At 41.6% G+C, this 15,568-nt stretch overlaps 1 protein-coding gene across 1 annotated transcript in view; it reads right to left on the reverse strand.

The window, feature by feature from the left end:
* The window catches only part of nt5dc1 (5'-nucleotidase domain containing 1), a 68,997-nt gene that overhangs the window by 23,822 nt on the left and 29,607 nt on the right, over nt 1–15,568 (reverse strand). Inside the window, exon 7 of the mRNA XM_044049693.1 lies at nt 2,894–3,068. Within this exon, the coding sequence (XP_043905628.1) occupies nt 2,894–3,068 (175 nt within the window). The remainder of the gene's footprint in view (nt 1–2,893; nt 3,069–15,568) is intronic.

The following is a 15,568-nucleotide window of genomic DNA, read 5'->3' on the forward strand; positions in this document are numbered from 1 at the left end:
CAATAATGTGTTTGGTTTTGGTAGTAGTACTAGCAATAGTAGTACTAGTATGGAATATCATGTTAGAAGATATGGTCGTATAACTGCTGCAATGCAACTCTGCACAGACGTCAGGAGTCTTATCGTCCGGGTGTGAAACAAAACTCAAAACGTTAACACCTGACAAATCAATAAGTTATTATGCAGCCATCCAGAGGTGGAAGTCTTTATCCAGTCAGGACAAATATCTGCAGCTTTTGCAGACATGTACTTGGCTGTCGGTCAGGCAGCTCTGGCCTTGTTGTGCTAAATCTGACAGCTAACTGTCCCTGGTCTGCAGCCGACTCATCACACTGAAGCAGCTGTGGCCAAGGGAGGGTTTGTCATGCAATGAGCTTTCTCAAAACTGAGTGCACTATTTAAATGATGCATTGTGGATGGTAAAGAGTGCAAGTGTCCAACTCCACTTTTGCTAGTTACACAGTGTGTAATCTATGTGCAAAGTAAGGCACAAGGTGCAAAGGGGTTGTATTTATTGTCTGAATTATTTGTCAGTGTGTTTTTGGGCATAACATCAATTCAGCCGATCAGATGGCTGCTCATTATTCCCTGAATCTTGCACATTGCACGTACCCTTTACAGAATTCCTACATATTTTCCATTTTCTAAATTCCACACTTTTCCAGACTCAAATTTCCAGACTTCTCTGAGGATTTTTCAGTCAATATTAAACATCTGAATCCCAATTGTTAGATGCTTATTATGCAAATACATGGTTTTAAAATCCAACTGTCTAAACTGTCTACGTAGCTCATATGAGTGAATGAAGTCCAAACAGAGACATGTTCAATGTGCAGCATTTTATTCAAGCTAAATGCTAAAAGAGTGCATTAATGACTGTGTACCTGTAACCTCTACACAGTAACAGTAAGGATGTACAATTAACTTCTTTTGATTTGTGTAAATTAATATATTTTATTTTAGAAAGTGAGATAATAGTCTGGAAACAACACAAACATTTTTCCAGACTCTTTTCCTTTTCCCATACGTACTCAAATTAAATCCCATACTTTTTCATATTACATAGGAACCCTGCCTTTACTTTAATTTAATTTAAAACGTTAAAAAGTGACTTGAATGTGATTCACACACTCGTGCACAGCTCGGCCTATAGCTGGTCTAACGGCATAAGTGACACATGCTGCGGTGTTGCAGCGGTCAGCCAGTGAAACAGCAGGCGAGGAAGGACAAGAGCGACCGAGCTTCTCGTTGTTAAACAGGAAACAGTGGAGGGTGGAGTGGGCAGGCGAGGGGCCACAAAGGCCACATGAAACCAGAACAGAGATCGGCCTGAAGTCCACCTGCGTTTCGGCTGCACAAAGAACAATCAGCTGCTGGCGTGGAAAGTGAAAGAGCAGCTCACAGAGAATGTGAGAGGGCTCATGTTTGTTCAATCACAGCAGCAACATGGACGCGGTGTTTTGTTAAGGGCTTGAGCGAGAGTATGACGGCGCTTAGGCTACAACAACACGGCGAAACCACACAGCGTGAGCGGCACACAGAGGGAGGTCACTGATGCACACAGCCACAGTTGAACCACATAAAGCCCACAGAGAGAGCGAGAGGGTCATCCTCACACCTATAGCTGTAAATGAAGTGCTGAGTGTTACGTTGGCACTAACAAATAGCAAAGTGGGAGCAGATGGACCCCAGTTATCACTAATCTTGCCAAATAAGAACAATTGGCTCAGTAAAAGTAATGAATTTAATTGGCAAAGCCACTGGGTGTTGGCTAGTCACTTTGTCTTTAAGTTTTACACTTGGATTGTTTTTGGCACAGTTTTAGCACCAGAACAAGCTACAAACACGGCGATCTATTATCATTATTCCCCTATAAAGTTGTTGTGAGGAACTTATTGTTAGTAAACAGGTGCTTATTTGCACATTCAGCAGACACGAGGCGATGACAGCATCCACAGTTTAACTGTGTCCTTAGAGAACTGAGAGAGAATAACACTGCGCTTGTGTGAATCACTGCCCCTAGGGGCCAATATGTGTATTACATGTCCACTGAGCATCTCAACACTTCACACATGGTGGCTTCAACGATTGCTGCATCCTGACGAAGGCATAGGCTGAGATGTTTGATGAGTTTGTTTAACATTTAACAAAAAATAAATAAATAAAGGTCTTTGAGTTTTAAAACCATTTTTGCACGGAAAATCTAATTTCCCTTTTAATATATGCAATTTCCTGTTTCCTGTGTGCAAATCTGACTTGACTGCAATAGTCCTGCATGCCATTGATAATCTTGCATGGCCCCATAATAATTCAGCTGTTAGCTTCACCAGAGCTACGGCTAAACTAGCAGCTGAACTATTATGTAAACAAAATGTTGTACAATTTACAGCATTAGTGCAGTGAAAAACTCTCATAACCGAGCAAGTTTGGTATGGAAAATAAATAAATGTCTCGAAATGAAATGAAATGAGTTCAATCTGCAGTGAAGCCGTAGATTTGGATGTTTTATGCAAACATGTTGTTTTCTGGCTTAATGCTCCCCCTCCTTTGGATTACATATGATGGTGTACAGTTAGGATCAAACTACTACTGTATCTAATTCATTATCATGCTTAACTATTCAAGTATGGAGATGTACTGTAGCTAGCATGTTTGTCCCTTAAAATCTAAAATAAAAACTAGTATTGTATTAACTCCAAGTATTAAAGCAATGAAGACTGAGGAAAAAAAGGGGGTGTATGCTTTGTGAACTGATTGTATATGTATTTATCATATGTTGTTTATGGTAACTCAAGACAAAATGGAGCAACTGCTGACAAAACAAGCCTCATGAAAGCCCGGGGATGTAAAGATCTTTGAAAGCTGCGTGTGGTCCCAGTGACGTCAGTCTTACCCCAGGACGTGTTCACAGATGAGCCTGCAGTAGTCGCTGTGAGAGCTGGTGATGAGGAGGAGGATCTTCCCGGCATTCTTCATGCTTTGCAGCCAAGTCTTTACAGAGTCCGAGCACGGCTGCAGGTACCGGCCTGGTTCTCTCTTCACACCGGGGAAATATGTCCCTGTGTCGTCTGTACAGGGACAGAAACACACACTTTAACAACTCAGCTGTATGTAAGAAATGTGTCGTATTCAGACATAACATGACAACGATTATGAAAACATTTTATATTACAATAGTTGTTTCACTGAGAACAATAGTGCAGCCAGTTTATTCACACTTTAAAACATACAGCCTATACATTTTATTTATGTCACGGAAAAATGATAAAAGTGTAGTTTTATTGGTGTTCCAAACTGATCCTGGACAGACACGTGCTGGACGCACTTTTTGCATGTGTCATCACATCACATCACATCACATCACATCACATCACATCATCCAGTTGTGGTCGTTTTGTTTCGGTGTTAAAAGTCTATATCTTTCGGTGCATCTCTAATGGAGTGTCTTCATTAGCCAGTCGTGAAGTGAAGCATGAGAAAGTGCTTTGTGTACACCTGGAACTACGCTCACTATACTATAGAATTATACTTTTTTTTAAACTGCAGACAATATAATCACCACTGAGTAAAGACTCATCAAAGAGTCACTGTTATTGTTCTCGTCTCTGCCTGCTCTTACCGTATATTAAGTTGTGCCAAAGAAAAACAACAGTATATTACTTTCTTTGTGTTGTAAATTAAGTTGTCATTTTCCAGGGAGATTTTGTTACCAGTGGCTGAAAGAATTGCAAAGCAAACTTTATATGGTGACCTCTTTTCCACAAGAAAGACAGAGGCCTTAGAAAAAGAGGTCAGGGTGAGAATAAGTGGTGTGTATTTGTGTTCTCAGGTGTATCTGTGTCCTGGTGTCTCTCAGGAGGAGCATCACTGAACCCTCAGAGCCACAGGAACACAATTAAATACATGAACACAAGAAACACAAGGCTGGTGTTAGGGTTGCAAAGGGGCAGACAACTGCAGCTAAATTTACAGAAACTTTTCATGGGAATTAACTGGAAATTTAGTCGTCATATAGAAATATTAACATGTAGTATATATATCATCTGCTCACCGGCAAACACGTAAAGCTCCTCTGACATGACAGCAGGCTACAGTACAAACACTCCTGATATATACGTAATGTTCTAATGGCAATAATGACCATAATTAACCTCATGAGACAACTGTTTTTTTATGGAACATCATTTCCTGAACCAAAATGAGGTTTCTTAATTGCATGTCTGCAAATATGCAAATCAGCAGCATTGAGGGTTATAATAACTTTTCCTGTTTGTCTGAAATGTGGTAGAAAATACATGAGTATACAGAGAGTACTTTAAGTTTGGCCGGGTGGGAAATGTCGTATTTGGGGGCGACAGGATCTGAATTGGATTTCAGGCAATTTTATTTGTTTTATTCAGAATGAGTTTAAATCATCACAGTCTGTTAAACTCTTTACAGACTGTAACAGAGGACGATCTGAGGGATAGAGTGATGATCAGTGGTCAAATGCTGCTTTTAACCCTCATTTTAATCTCGAGGAGCTGGGTTTTCAACAACTCTGTCCTGGACCACATCGAGAATGATACACGTGAGTGACCTGTTGTACCTTTAATTGAAAATACAGTAGTTTACTCAGTTTTGTTAGTTGGAATCTTAATCCTGATGTGAAAACCAGATGTGGACAAGGTCTCATGCATGTCAGCGAACAATGCCTTCACCATCTTTGACATCTGAAAGACTTTCCACAGACTTTTGACGTTGACAAATAACTTTTGAGTTCTTGAGGACATGCTGCCATCCTGTGGTGAAGCATGAGAATAGCATGAAGAAGGGGAAAAGGCTCCTGGAGGTTCTCAAGATACAGTAGACACTTGTAACCAGAAGATGGCGACAAACACAACTAACTTCCAACCAGGAGCCCAACGTTCACACATCTGAAACTGTCCCTGATGTAAACATGTGGGGCGTGATGTTATACAAGTTTCTTCTGAAGATTCGGTGGCGTCCACAGACCATTTCCTCTTCAGTTAAACAGAAACAAGCAAGTCATGCTGACCAACGCTTGGTCCTCGACTTTCAGGGGGCTCGGTCCTCTGGGACCCCATCTTGCCTCATTACCCACAGGCAGGGAGGTCAGCTGAGGGAGTTCTGCTGTCAGCAAAATCCCATGTCGTCGTTATGTGTGTGTGTGTGTGTGTGAGAATAAACAACTGATCTCGGCCGTCGTCCTTCGTGCGGCGTTCAAACGATCAGATAACACGGTGATGAAACGCAGAGCAGAAGCACTTTGATTCCACCGGGACCTGAAATTTACCACCCAAGTGCACAGCTGACAGTCTGCTGGTGTCACAGTGCATTCAAACGCTCAGAGAACACGAGCAATGAAGAATAAAATGTAAAGGCACTTTCTAAACCTTTTTCTTCTTCAAAACCCAGAGTAAAACGGATTCTCAGTTCAAATAAATCAAACAAATTGGTGATTTTAGTTCCTTTGAATCAACTTTAAAAAGCAAACAGGTTAAATAAAAGTAGCATGTGCCGCTGTGGTGCTAGAAAAACTCAACTGGAACAGTGATGTTGTCAGTAGAGGTGAAATGCCACTGGAACTATACTTAAAGGTTGTTTCGGAAACACTTTTATGGTGAATGGTCTGTATTTATGTCGCTCCTTTTCCCGTCTCTCGACGACCGCGCGAGTTCTTTACAGCTCTGCCATTCACACCTATTCACTCATTCATACAGTGCATCACATACACATTCACACCTATTCACTCATTCATACAGTGCATCTATGTGTAGCACCTTTTCTATCAAATATCTGTCATACACATTCACACCAAGCTCACAAAACCACCAGCAGCAGTTAAGGGTTAAGTGTCCTTATATGATATATGACATTTAAGTGTGAGGCCCAGTGTCTGTCACTGAGGCCTCATTTAGACTTTTGAAGCATATCCAGATTGTGTCTAGCTCTGGACATGTGTGCTAAAAAGAACACGTTTAAACAACATACAGCCGTGGTTTTGAATTATTTGTTTACAGATCCATTTCAATCTAAACGTCTCGGTGGCTCAGGTTGGACTTTCCAAGTGTCTTGCACTTGCAGAGCGACTCCAATGACAACAACAATGACGTCATGTTAATCGATGTACAGACTTGAGACCGTGGGCCCGCTCCACTGCAGCGGTAAAACTGTTGTATTTCTGGTCCTGGTCTCTCTCTTCTGTCTCTACCTCACCTTCCTCTTGTCCCCATTTTTCCTTTCACCCCAACCGGTCGAGGCAGATCGCTGACATCTTTGAGTCTGGTTCTGTTAAAGGGACTTTTTTTCTCTCCACTGAACAGTTGGTCAGGAAGATCAGATTCTAATCAGAAACTGCTCTGTGCTTGAACCCTGCCTGATATTACCAGCTTTCCCACACTTGGAAATTTTGTAAAATAAGAAATCAAGGTGATTTGTTTAGGAATGTGCATCAAAATTGACAAAAAATGAAAGAACTGTTCACCCCATGTTGAATGCTAATACACATGGAAGTCATGATTGTTGGAGAGGGGAAAGAAATTCTGGTTTTAATAAGTTTGACTGTACAGATGTGTTCTTTCTCAATGCATTATTGCACATGTGCATCTGAACCTGTATGTCAGTGTGAGTGTTGGTTAGAAAGAGAGATAAAAAAAAGAGTAGGGAGGAGCTGAGCTCTACTCATGCTGCTGTAACATAACAACACCATTTTAACCAGTAGAAGATCAGCGAAGGAGAACAAGCTTATTTTAAAAATGTTAATGTTAAGACTGTGTTGTTTTAGAAAGACTAACATACTGTACACAGCAGAAAGTTTTCAGTCATCTCTGGGAAGCATGGATGCACATAAGGAAAGAAGGAAATCTGGGCTCTACATGAAAGAATGTTTAAAATAATATTGTGGAATGCTTAATCTCACTTTCTTGTGTGTGTGTATTATTTTACTTCTGCTATCTTATTTGTATATCCTCTTTTATGCTGCTGAGTGAACGTGTGTGTGTGCATGTGCATGTGTGTATTATAATTAGTGTCTATGTCAGGTGTGTGTGTTGGTTTAAAAATGTGGCAAAAAAATACAATGTCAGTGTTTTGGGTTGGGATGTGTCACTTATTCTGGGCTGTTTATTTGATATCTTATATTTACTGCAGCAGTATGAACGGTAACACCAGGTCTAACGGGGGTCATAGATAATTAAGCACAAAACACTTTTGGGGTGTGGCTATGCGGAGCAGGTACTATTTTGCTGTACCGCCCCCTCATCCAAACATGAGCACGTGCAGAACTGAAATGGCCACGGTGGGAGGTTTGGATTCACTGGTGATAACAGCAGCGTTGATCAGTGTTGATATCATGGCTCATGATTACATCAACGTATGGACAAGGATTAGTGTACAAGTACTTTCAGTTTGACACTGTACTTGAAGCATTTAGCAGTGGTAGCACTTGCTAGGTCGAAGAGTCTGGATTGTGGTGTGCGGGGTGTTGGCACCACCAGACGACCATCCTTGGATGAACGGAGTAGTCGAGGGGTAACATAAGCCTTTAGGAGGGCATTTAAGTTAGTGGGAACAGACCCATGAAGCACTTTGTAGGCTAGCATCAGTGATTTGAGTTTGATGCGGGCGGCTAAGGGTAGCCAGTGGAGCTCAATGAACATTGGGGTGACATGTGCCCTTTTATGGCTGATTGAAGACCAGGCGCGCCACTGCGTTCTGGACCATCTGTAGCGGTCTCACAGCACAGGTCGGGAGGCCTGTTAGCAGGGCGTAGCAGTAGTCACAGCACAAGTGTTATTGTTAGCTTCCAACCGGTGCAGGTGTCGTTTTCAAGCCCCTCCCCAAGCACCAACGTTGTGCAGGTAGCAGGCAGCTCATTGTGGGGCCGTGGGTGTGTTGGTCTTAAAATGAGGTTTGATCAAACTCAATGTTGGTACATTGCTATTATGAGGCAGCAGAAAGCCACAGTCACTGGCAGTCACAGGCGTACACGGACTGGTTTAAGGAAAGGAAAGATTCGTTAATTATCTTGTGAAATTAACTGTGATCCCTTATTACTAGAGACTTGCAGCCGTTTCTAGCCCCAAAATGGCCTTCGTATAAAAACAACTTGCTATTAGCATAGAGGCAGCTATCTCTTTAGCACTCTGTCTGACAATAGGCTGAGAGAGATGCCAAATTGGTCATCATACAATTTTTGTGATCAATTCACACATACCACAAAGAAGAGAAGATTGAAAAATCACCAGTGCCAGCTGACTACTGTGTGTGTGCACAGTGGATTAAAATCTGGCTGTGAATGTAGGACTCAAGTACCCCGAGGGCCCACAGGCCTGTGGCTGGGCACTGAGCCGGGCAGGCTGGGCGCCGGGCCCGGGCAGCTGGACGGCTGCCGATCGTCACAGAGACCAGCAGCAGCAGCAGCAGCAGCAGCAGCGGCAGCTCCATCGCTCTCACACATCAAAGCGGCCTGACAGGATACACAAATCAACAGTTGCAGTGCAAATTAGGGCCGAGCATGAGAGAGCGTTCCACAAACAGCCACACCAAAAGTGATGAGGGAGCAGAATCCAGACACACGCTCGTTTATCGCCCATTTAATCAGCAGGGAAGATAAAAGCCACCATAACAAATATGAAGAAAGATGTATTTATACATTTACTCATTACACTGAACGAGCATCACGTTTCTGTGTGTACAGTTCAGTGTGAGGCACACGGAGAGACGCTCTATAATCTCCAGTGTTTTCTCTTCAAAAGGCATCCAGACAAACAGTGTTTTCCAGCACCTGTTGGAACCGTGTGGAAAACACTGGCCCGGCCATTTTATCTGTGGACTTTCTGTTTTTAGCAGACTGACCACAAATTGCTGCATCATGTCCCTCATGGTGCAACCGTCTTTTTGTCTTCACTCTTTGACAGAGGGAGAGAGAATCTAGAAATGTGACGGCAAAAGAAGAAGAGCGTATGAAATGCTGTACGGATTGTCCTGCATTATACACTGACATACCACTTTATTAGGTACACCTTGCTCATACCAGGTTGGACAAGGTGTTGGAAATATTCCTCAGAATACGGGACTCTCCCATTCCACATTATCCCAAAGGTTTTCTATTGTTCAAGGAAACAGTTTGAGTTCAAAAACTAGCTCCAATACTGAGTCATACAATCATATACAGTATACTATTTCCTGTAACCTCTGCACAAATCTCACAAGACTATCACAATCACGCAAGACTTGACCTCAAGTGAGCTCCAGTGAAGCTAACGGCAAAGCTAACAGGTGATGTAGATGTATGTTCATTATTTTAAGTACATTTGTTGAATAATAGATGTATTTTGCATCATAAATATGTTTTTTATTGTTTAAAGAAGACTTCAAACTTATCTTTTTACTCTAGCCTTCAACTAGCTTCTTTGTGTTTTATTTGCATTTTCAGCTCATTTTAAGGTTAAAACAGGGTTTCAACCTTCCATTCAACCAATTCCATATCAAAAATAAGCGCCTTTTTTACGCTGAAATTCTGATCTATACCATCATTGCATTATATTGCGAAATAATGATGGAATATTGTGTCACCTCTTGACCAGACTGGACGGTCACTGTACAGTACCACTGTCATACAGCCTTTTCTAAAAGGAAACATGTATATTTGTCTTTATAAACCACTCAGGATCCATACAGAGAAATCCAGTGTGAGAACACAGGACTCGTTGGTCCACAGCCGCCTCAGTTTGTTTGTACTCGAATGAATAACTTTGTGACTTTAGTGTTTGAATCCTTTGTTCAGATTTACCTCAGTAATGCAAACTTAGCGAACGAGGCAACAGTAGAGATGGTTAGACTGTCAGCCACGTCTGTGTCGGGAGAGATGACACGTATATGTAAATATGCGTATGTGTAAATGTCTATAATGTACATTCTATCAGTGTTATTGTCAGTGTTTGTCTGTATTGTATATTCACAGATGTGAAAATCTTGGCTGTTGTTACTAATAAATGACTTAATCTTGCCTTATCTCATCTTATTGTGATATGGCATTTTTTTAATCATGAAATACATGCATGCAGTGTTTTCGTTAACAGAATGACGAACACAGATTTTGTGGCTCAGACGGTTTCAAACAAAGTCTGGACCGTGTGCAGGAGGAATGATGCTCATCCATCTTCTCGCTGTGTATTTCCCAGAGTTGGGACTCACTCACTTTAGAGTCAAATTTGCCAATACCGCAGCATTAAGAGACACTTGGACCTGGTCTTTGATTGGTTCAGTAGGCAGGCAGACTGTGTCAAAGAGGATTCTTATCTCAAACACTTCCTGCTTTGTGAAAAATGTGATTCACGAGGAGAGAGAAGGCGACACAGAGAACAATGACAGCTGAAATTAAAAAAAAGAAAAAAGATACAGTGGTGGTTTTTGGACACCAGTGTGTGGATCTCTGTGGGGGACAGTGACGCCAGTTGCATAGTCACTCTCCCCTCAGAGCAAATGTTAGGGACACTGAAATCTGTCATTATACCAAACCAGAGCTAAATATAGCCAGAGCTATCTTAAGAAAACTGTGAGGATTCATACTTCAAGGTTTGATCTCTGGACGACCATATCTTGAGTGCCACATAAAAACTTCTGCAACTTAAAGTTTGACTTGAGAGGAGGCAAAAATCTCATTTGCACACTTTTTAACTTTCACCACTGAATATATCTACATTTATCCCCGCGTGGCTGAATTCTGCTGAGAAAGCAGAGAAAGCAAAAAGGTGTCAAATCCAGAGCAAGTCCAGTCAGGTTCGTTTTAATCCCAGGGGCTTTGTGGTAACTGCAGAGATGAAATGATTTTCCCATCACAAAGTACAACCTCCACAAACAACAGCTTAAAATGAAGGCACCAGGATCAACTTCATATAAGGAGACAACATACACAATGGTATGGGTATAGAAAAAAGTTCAATTATTGATGTCACATTTGAAGACGGACATATTGTGAAACATTGATATGTACAATATCAAAGTAGCAACCAGTCATGATGTCACCTTTAGAGCTCCGAACATCACGTGACTCAAAGCACCACGTAGGTTGGAAAACGGCACCAGTGCCAGTTTCAAGCTTCAAGAGTTCAATGTGCACTTTAAATCCACAGAGATCACAGAAACACCCACAGAGGACATTACTCCAGACCTCATTCTGCTCCAGAGAACACTTGGACATCACAATAAAAGCACGTACAATAAACAGGATACTTACGTTCGCCATCATTTATCACCAGTTTTGAGGAAACTTCAGCGTCATGATTAAGAATAGTTCTAATGCTCCTCAGCTGTTTTGCATTCACTTTTTATTCAAATTGTTTCCATTTCCTGGTTTTTATATGCTGCAAATGATATGTCATAAATGTTACTGTAGAAATGGCGTTACCTTGGTCATGTGACATCAGCTACCGGAGCTCTTCAAAGACTCGATTTGTGATTGGGCCAGTGTCAAGTTCAGAGGAATATTTGGTGCACTTTATCATCTGTTTTCTTTAAATGGGCAAAAATCCCTTATAAAAGAGGACCTGAATCTTGCAAATAAGGCCGTTATAAATCAAGTGGGAAGTAGCCTCATCGTCTTCTTCACAGACTTCTATTCAAATGGACGTCTTTGTGCAGCCAGTGGACTCACTGCCTGAAGACCACATCTATCTTTCATATACAATCTAAGTTGATTGTCTTGTATTTGAAACATACATTTAATGGGAGTAACTTGAAAATGCTGTGTCGTCCTACTGCCTGCCTCTGTCCGGTCCTTCCTTCCTTTAATTGTGAATGGATAGTAACATTAAGAAGGGTCAAGTGTGCCACACGTGCATAATCTCACATTTCATTACAGCAGCGGCGGCGTCTCTCATGAGACTCCGCCCTCTCGTATTCTCTGTGGCGTCTTCGTTGTCTCTTTTGACCAAAACAAGAATCTCAAAACTGCTCGCGTTCCCTCCTGCAGGACCCATGTGTGGATGACACAGGATTATGGGCAGGTAATGAATTAGTATACAGTATGACCAAGGTCTTATAGAATAATCTATTATAGAATAATCTATTATAGAATAATCTATTATAGAATAATCCATAAGGCTGGCACCTAAAATGGACAAACTCCGAGAACAAAGATGAACGACATCCTTTCTGATATGCCAACGTAGCTCCTAGAGAAGAGTGACCTTCTAAAAAATTGAACTTTTAGATCGCAATAACATATTGAATACTCATAGGTACAGTATATATTCTATGTCATTTATAATTCTTTGCCCTCTTTATCTTCTTTTCCAGTTTTATTTGAAGTTGTGTGTGTGTGTGAGTCAGACTTATTTCTGGAGTGGCTTCTCCGATTCCGTCGGAAAAAGGAGCCAAAGAAACACATTCACATCCAGTTCCACATGTACAGTATATATTCGAGACGTGGTCACAGTGACCACGTCTCTCAGTGTGACGCAGTACACTGCTGCAGACTGAGGTTACAGTAGGTCATGTGATGAAGAGGAGGGAGTGCGCTCACATGCTGCACGTGGAGTTACTTATAGAAACTCTTGAGGGTATGAATTATGTAACTGTTTGTTTGTGAAGATGCTTTTTTTTCATTTAAAGCAAGTCTGTGGCTACAGTTTTGCCATTTAATGACTGATTGCAAACCATCTCTTTCTTACGCAGCACTGCTAAATCAGACCATCCCAAATTACACTTCTTTTTCCATGACTGTCAAAGTGAAAGTTGAAGTCTTGACTGTGGCAGTTTCATTGAAATGTTGCTGGTGCATCACAAACAGATCTTATTGCTGTTCTTGGTCAATAATTCACCAATATTGTCCAGCGCCCAATCACAGAGGTCATTGAAGAGGTATTGAAATTAACAATATCTTTCATACTCATGTTGCAGCAGATGTAGATAAACATTTTCTTCATTGTGCAAAATAGATAAACTGAAAAACACAAGAATTTGATTGTTTTTTAGACAAAAGGAAGTTCTCCTTTACCTTGTTACACAGTTTTAGCGTGTATCTTCCACCATACTCAGAACTGTCATCTGACCTCAGTTTATGGTGAAACCATATATGCAAAAAAAGAACATGCGAAGGATTGTGAAGAGATCCGAATAAGAAAAAAAGAAATAAAATAAAATGAGCCATTTCAGACCACTGCAAACGACAGAATCCCATAATGAACTAGGAAGAGGACAGGGTCAATCGTGCAGGAGAAAATCATGGAGGCAGAGGAAATAAGGAAACGCGTGCACAGGACGATGAACCTGTGAGGATGAGGGAGCGTATATGCTGTTACACGCCTGGAGCGCCAGAACAAACTTTCACAGCATTTTAAAAAACAATAGCTGGTGATGGCAGCAGCTTGTTCAGTTTACTGTTACAGTCATAAGTCACATCAGGGGATCGTGTCATGTTTAGTTAATATACAAACATACTTTTTAAAGTCAATATTGGCCGATGCAATATCATTTTGATAATATCGCACATCACTATGAATGAAAATGAGAAGGATGTAAAAATGACCAATCATATCGCAATCGCATTTCCTGTCAAAATAATTGCAATTAGATATTTATTCAAAATGGTTAAAAGCTCTATTTGATAATAAAGAAACATTAGTTAACCTGGTTAGTTGGACAAACAGTAATTCAGTGTTTTTCTAATGTAATCTAAACGTAGCTCAGTGCTACCACAGCCACACTGTAAATCAACACTGCAGCCTCCTCACAAATTCATTGTGTCGTCCACAACCACAACAACAGTGAGGCGGGCTAATAAAGGCTAATTAAGCTGACGGCAACGATTGCCTTCTCAGATACAAACATATAAAACCAGAGCTCGGCGGTGTTACGAGCTTCCATCAGACTTTACAGCTTGTGTTGTAGCGAGAGCGCCTCGGCCACGACTGTTGCATGCAAAACACAAATTGAGCTTATCTGAGAGCAGATCAAAGCACGCCGTCACTAGAAAACATCATTTAGCAAGTCAGACATAACAGTGGACGTCCACACCCTCGTGTGTGACGTCTGACCGTGGGACATACGTTCAAGAAGCAGGTTTTTTTACCAGAGATTCAAATTCAAACATCGTGACATGCATGAAAATAGCTCGACCGTGATCGTGACGGAGGGGAGCTGGTGTTTAACTCTCAGCTGTGGATATGTGATGTTTACATGTGGCCGCGTCCTCGGAGACAGAGACAGGAGGGGTGAAGGTAAACGCTGTCTTTCCTGAACGCACACATTGAGCGCACTGGGAAAAGCAAAGTGTAAACAAGAACACAGTAAACTATACAGGATAATGTCTCACTGTTCATAAAAGCGATGGATGGATGAGTTCATTACTTTTGTTTTACATGTCTTGAACTTGTGTAAAGGCTTTGAAGGACTGTTTCACCCAGATTCACCTCTGGTGGTATCTGAGTTGTGTTGCTGACCATGTTTTTCCCAGTTTACAATCATTTAATGGCCACTTCCATCACGATAATGTCACAAAGCAAACGAGTTTGATGACCTCACTGATCAACTGTGTCGCACACAGCTCTGTAGTGAGAGGTAGTGATTCCCATGGCTACAAGTGATCTGTGCCAATCTAATCTGATAACAGAGATGTTATCAGATTAGATAACACGCACACACACGTCCAACATGGCAAAGGTCTAAGTCAGAGAAATGAATTGACGAGAAATCCTGAAGAATGTGGTAGAGCTGGAAATCAGCATGTGACGAATGTGATGGAACAAATTCACAAAGTCACGAAGACTTTTCCAACGTTTCGAACGTCTTTGCCAGAGGTCAATGGCTACATCATCTGACGACGAAGTATGCCCAAGCCACACTGATGTGGAAGCTCTGCAACGTGCCCCAATGGCCAAAACCAACCCTGCAAGCCTGTCCACACCACAAGCGCCATTGCCCTGTGCCAATCTCACTTTAGCGCTCTCTGTTTGTGCATTTCTGCTCATCTCTCACTGGCTATAAAAGATAAATATGTGTATACGGGGAGGGTATGAGGGCAACAGTGATGTGAGGGAGCAGAGCGACGGGGTGATGTGGAGAGGTGCAAAAGAGACGTTGTAAGGGTCCTTAAGGGGGAAACTATTACAACTCCATGGTCAAGCACCAAGGTTTGTTGTGCCTCGCCAACACAAAATGTGAGTCCACTCGCATCTGTGCACTGACTTTGTATGGAAAATTCTGGCGTCACCGTAACTCTGCAAGTCATTGAACTGGAAAACAGACGGTTTCAAGAGCCAGATCTACAGTATCATCACACACAGACTTCTACAATCACAGATAAAAGACATGAATGTTACGATGATGACAGCAAACGAGAACTGTCAGCAGGACCAGGTACAAATTCTCTATCCTTTGTCTGATTATCAAATCCACTGGTATTCTTAGCTCTATTCTATACACGTAGCTCATAAAAGAAAATACCGACCATCCTTAAAACCGTTGGGTTGGGTCCGTTTTAAAAGCAAACAAAGACATTAAATTAACTCCACTTTCCACACTAATTACAGCCAAAGACTTGCAAGTATGACCTCACCATCTA

This window comes from Solea senegalensis, linkage group LG17, assembly GCF_019176455.1.
Source record: "Solea senegalensis isolate Sse05_10M linkage group LG17, IFAPA_SoseM_1, whole genome shotgun sequence".
In the NCBI taxonomy this organism is placed as follows: Eukaryota; Metazoa; Chordata; class Actinopteri; order Pleuronectiformes; family Soleidae; genus Solea; species Solea senegalensis.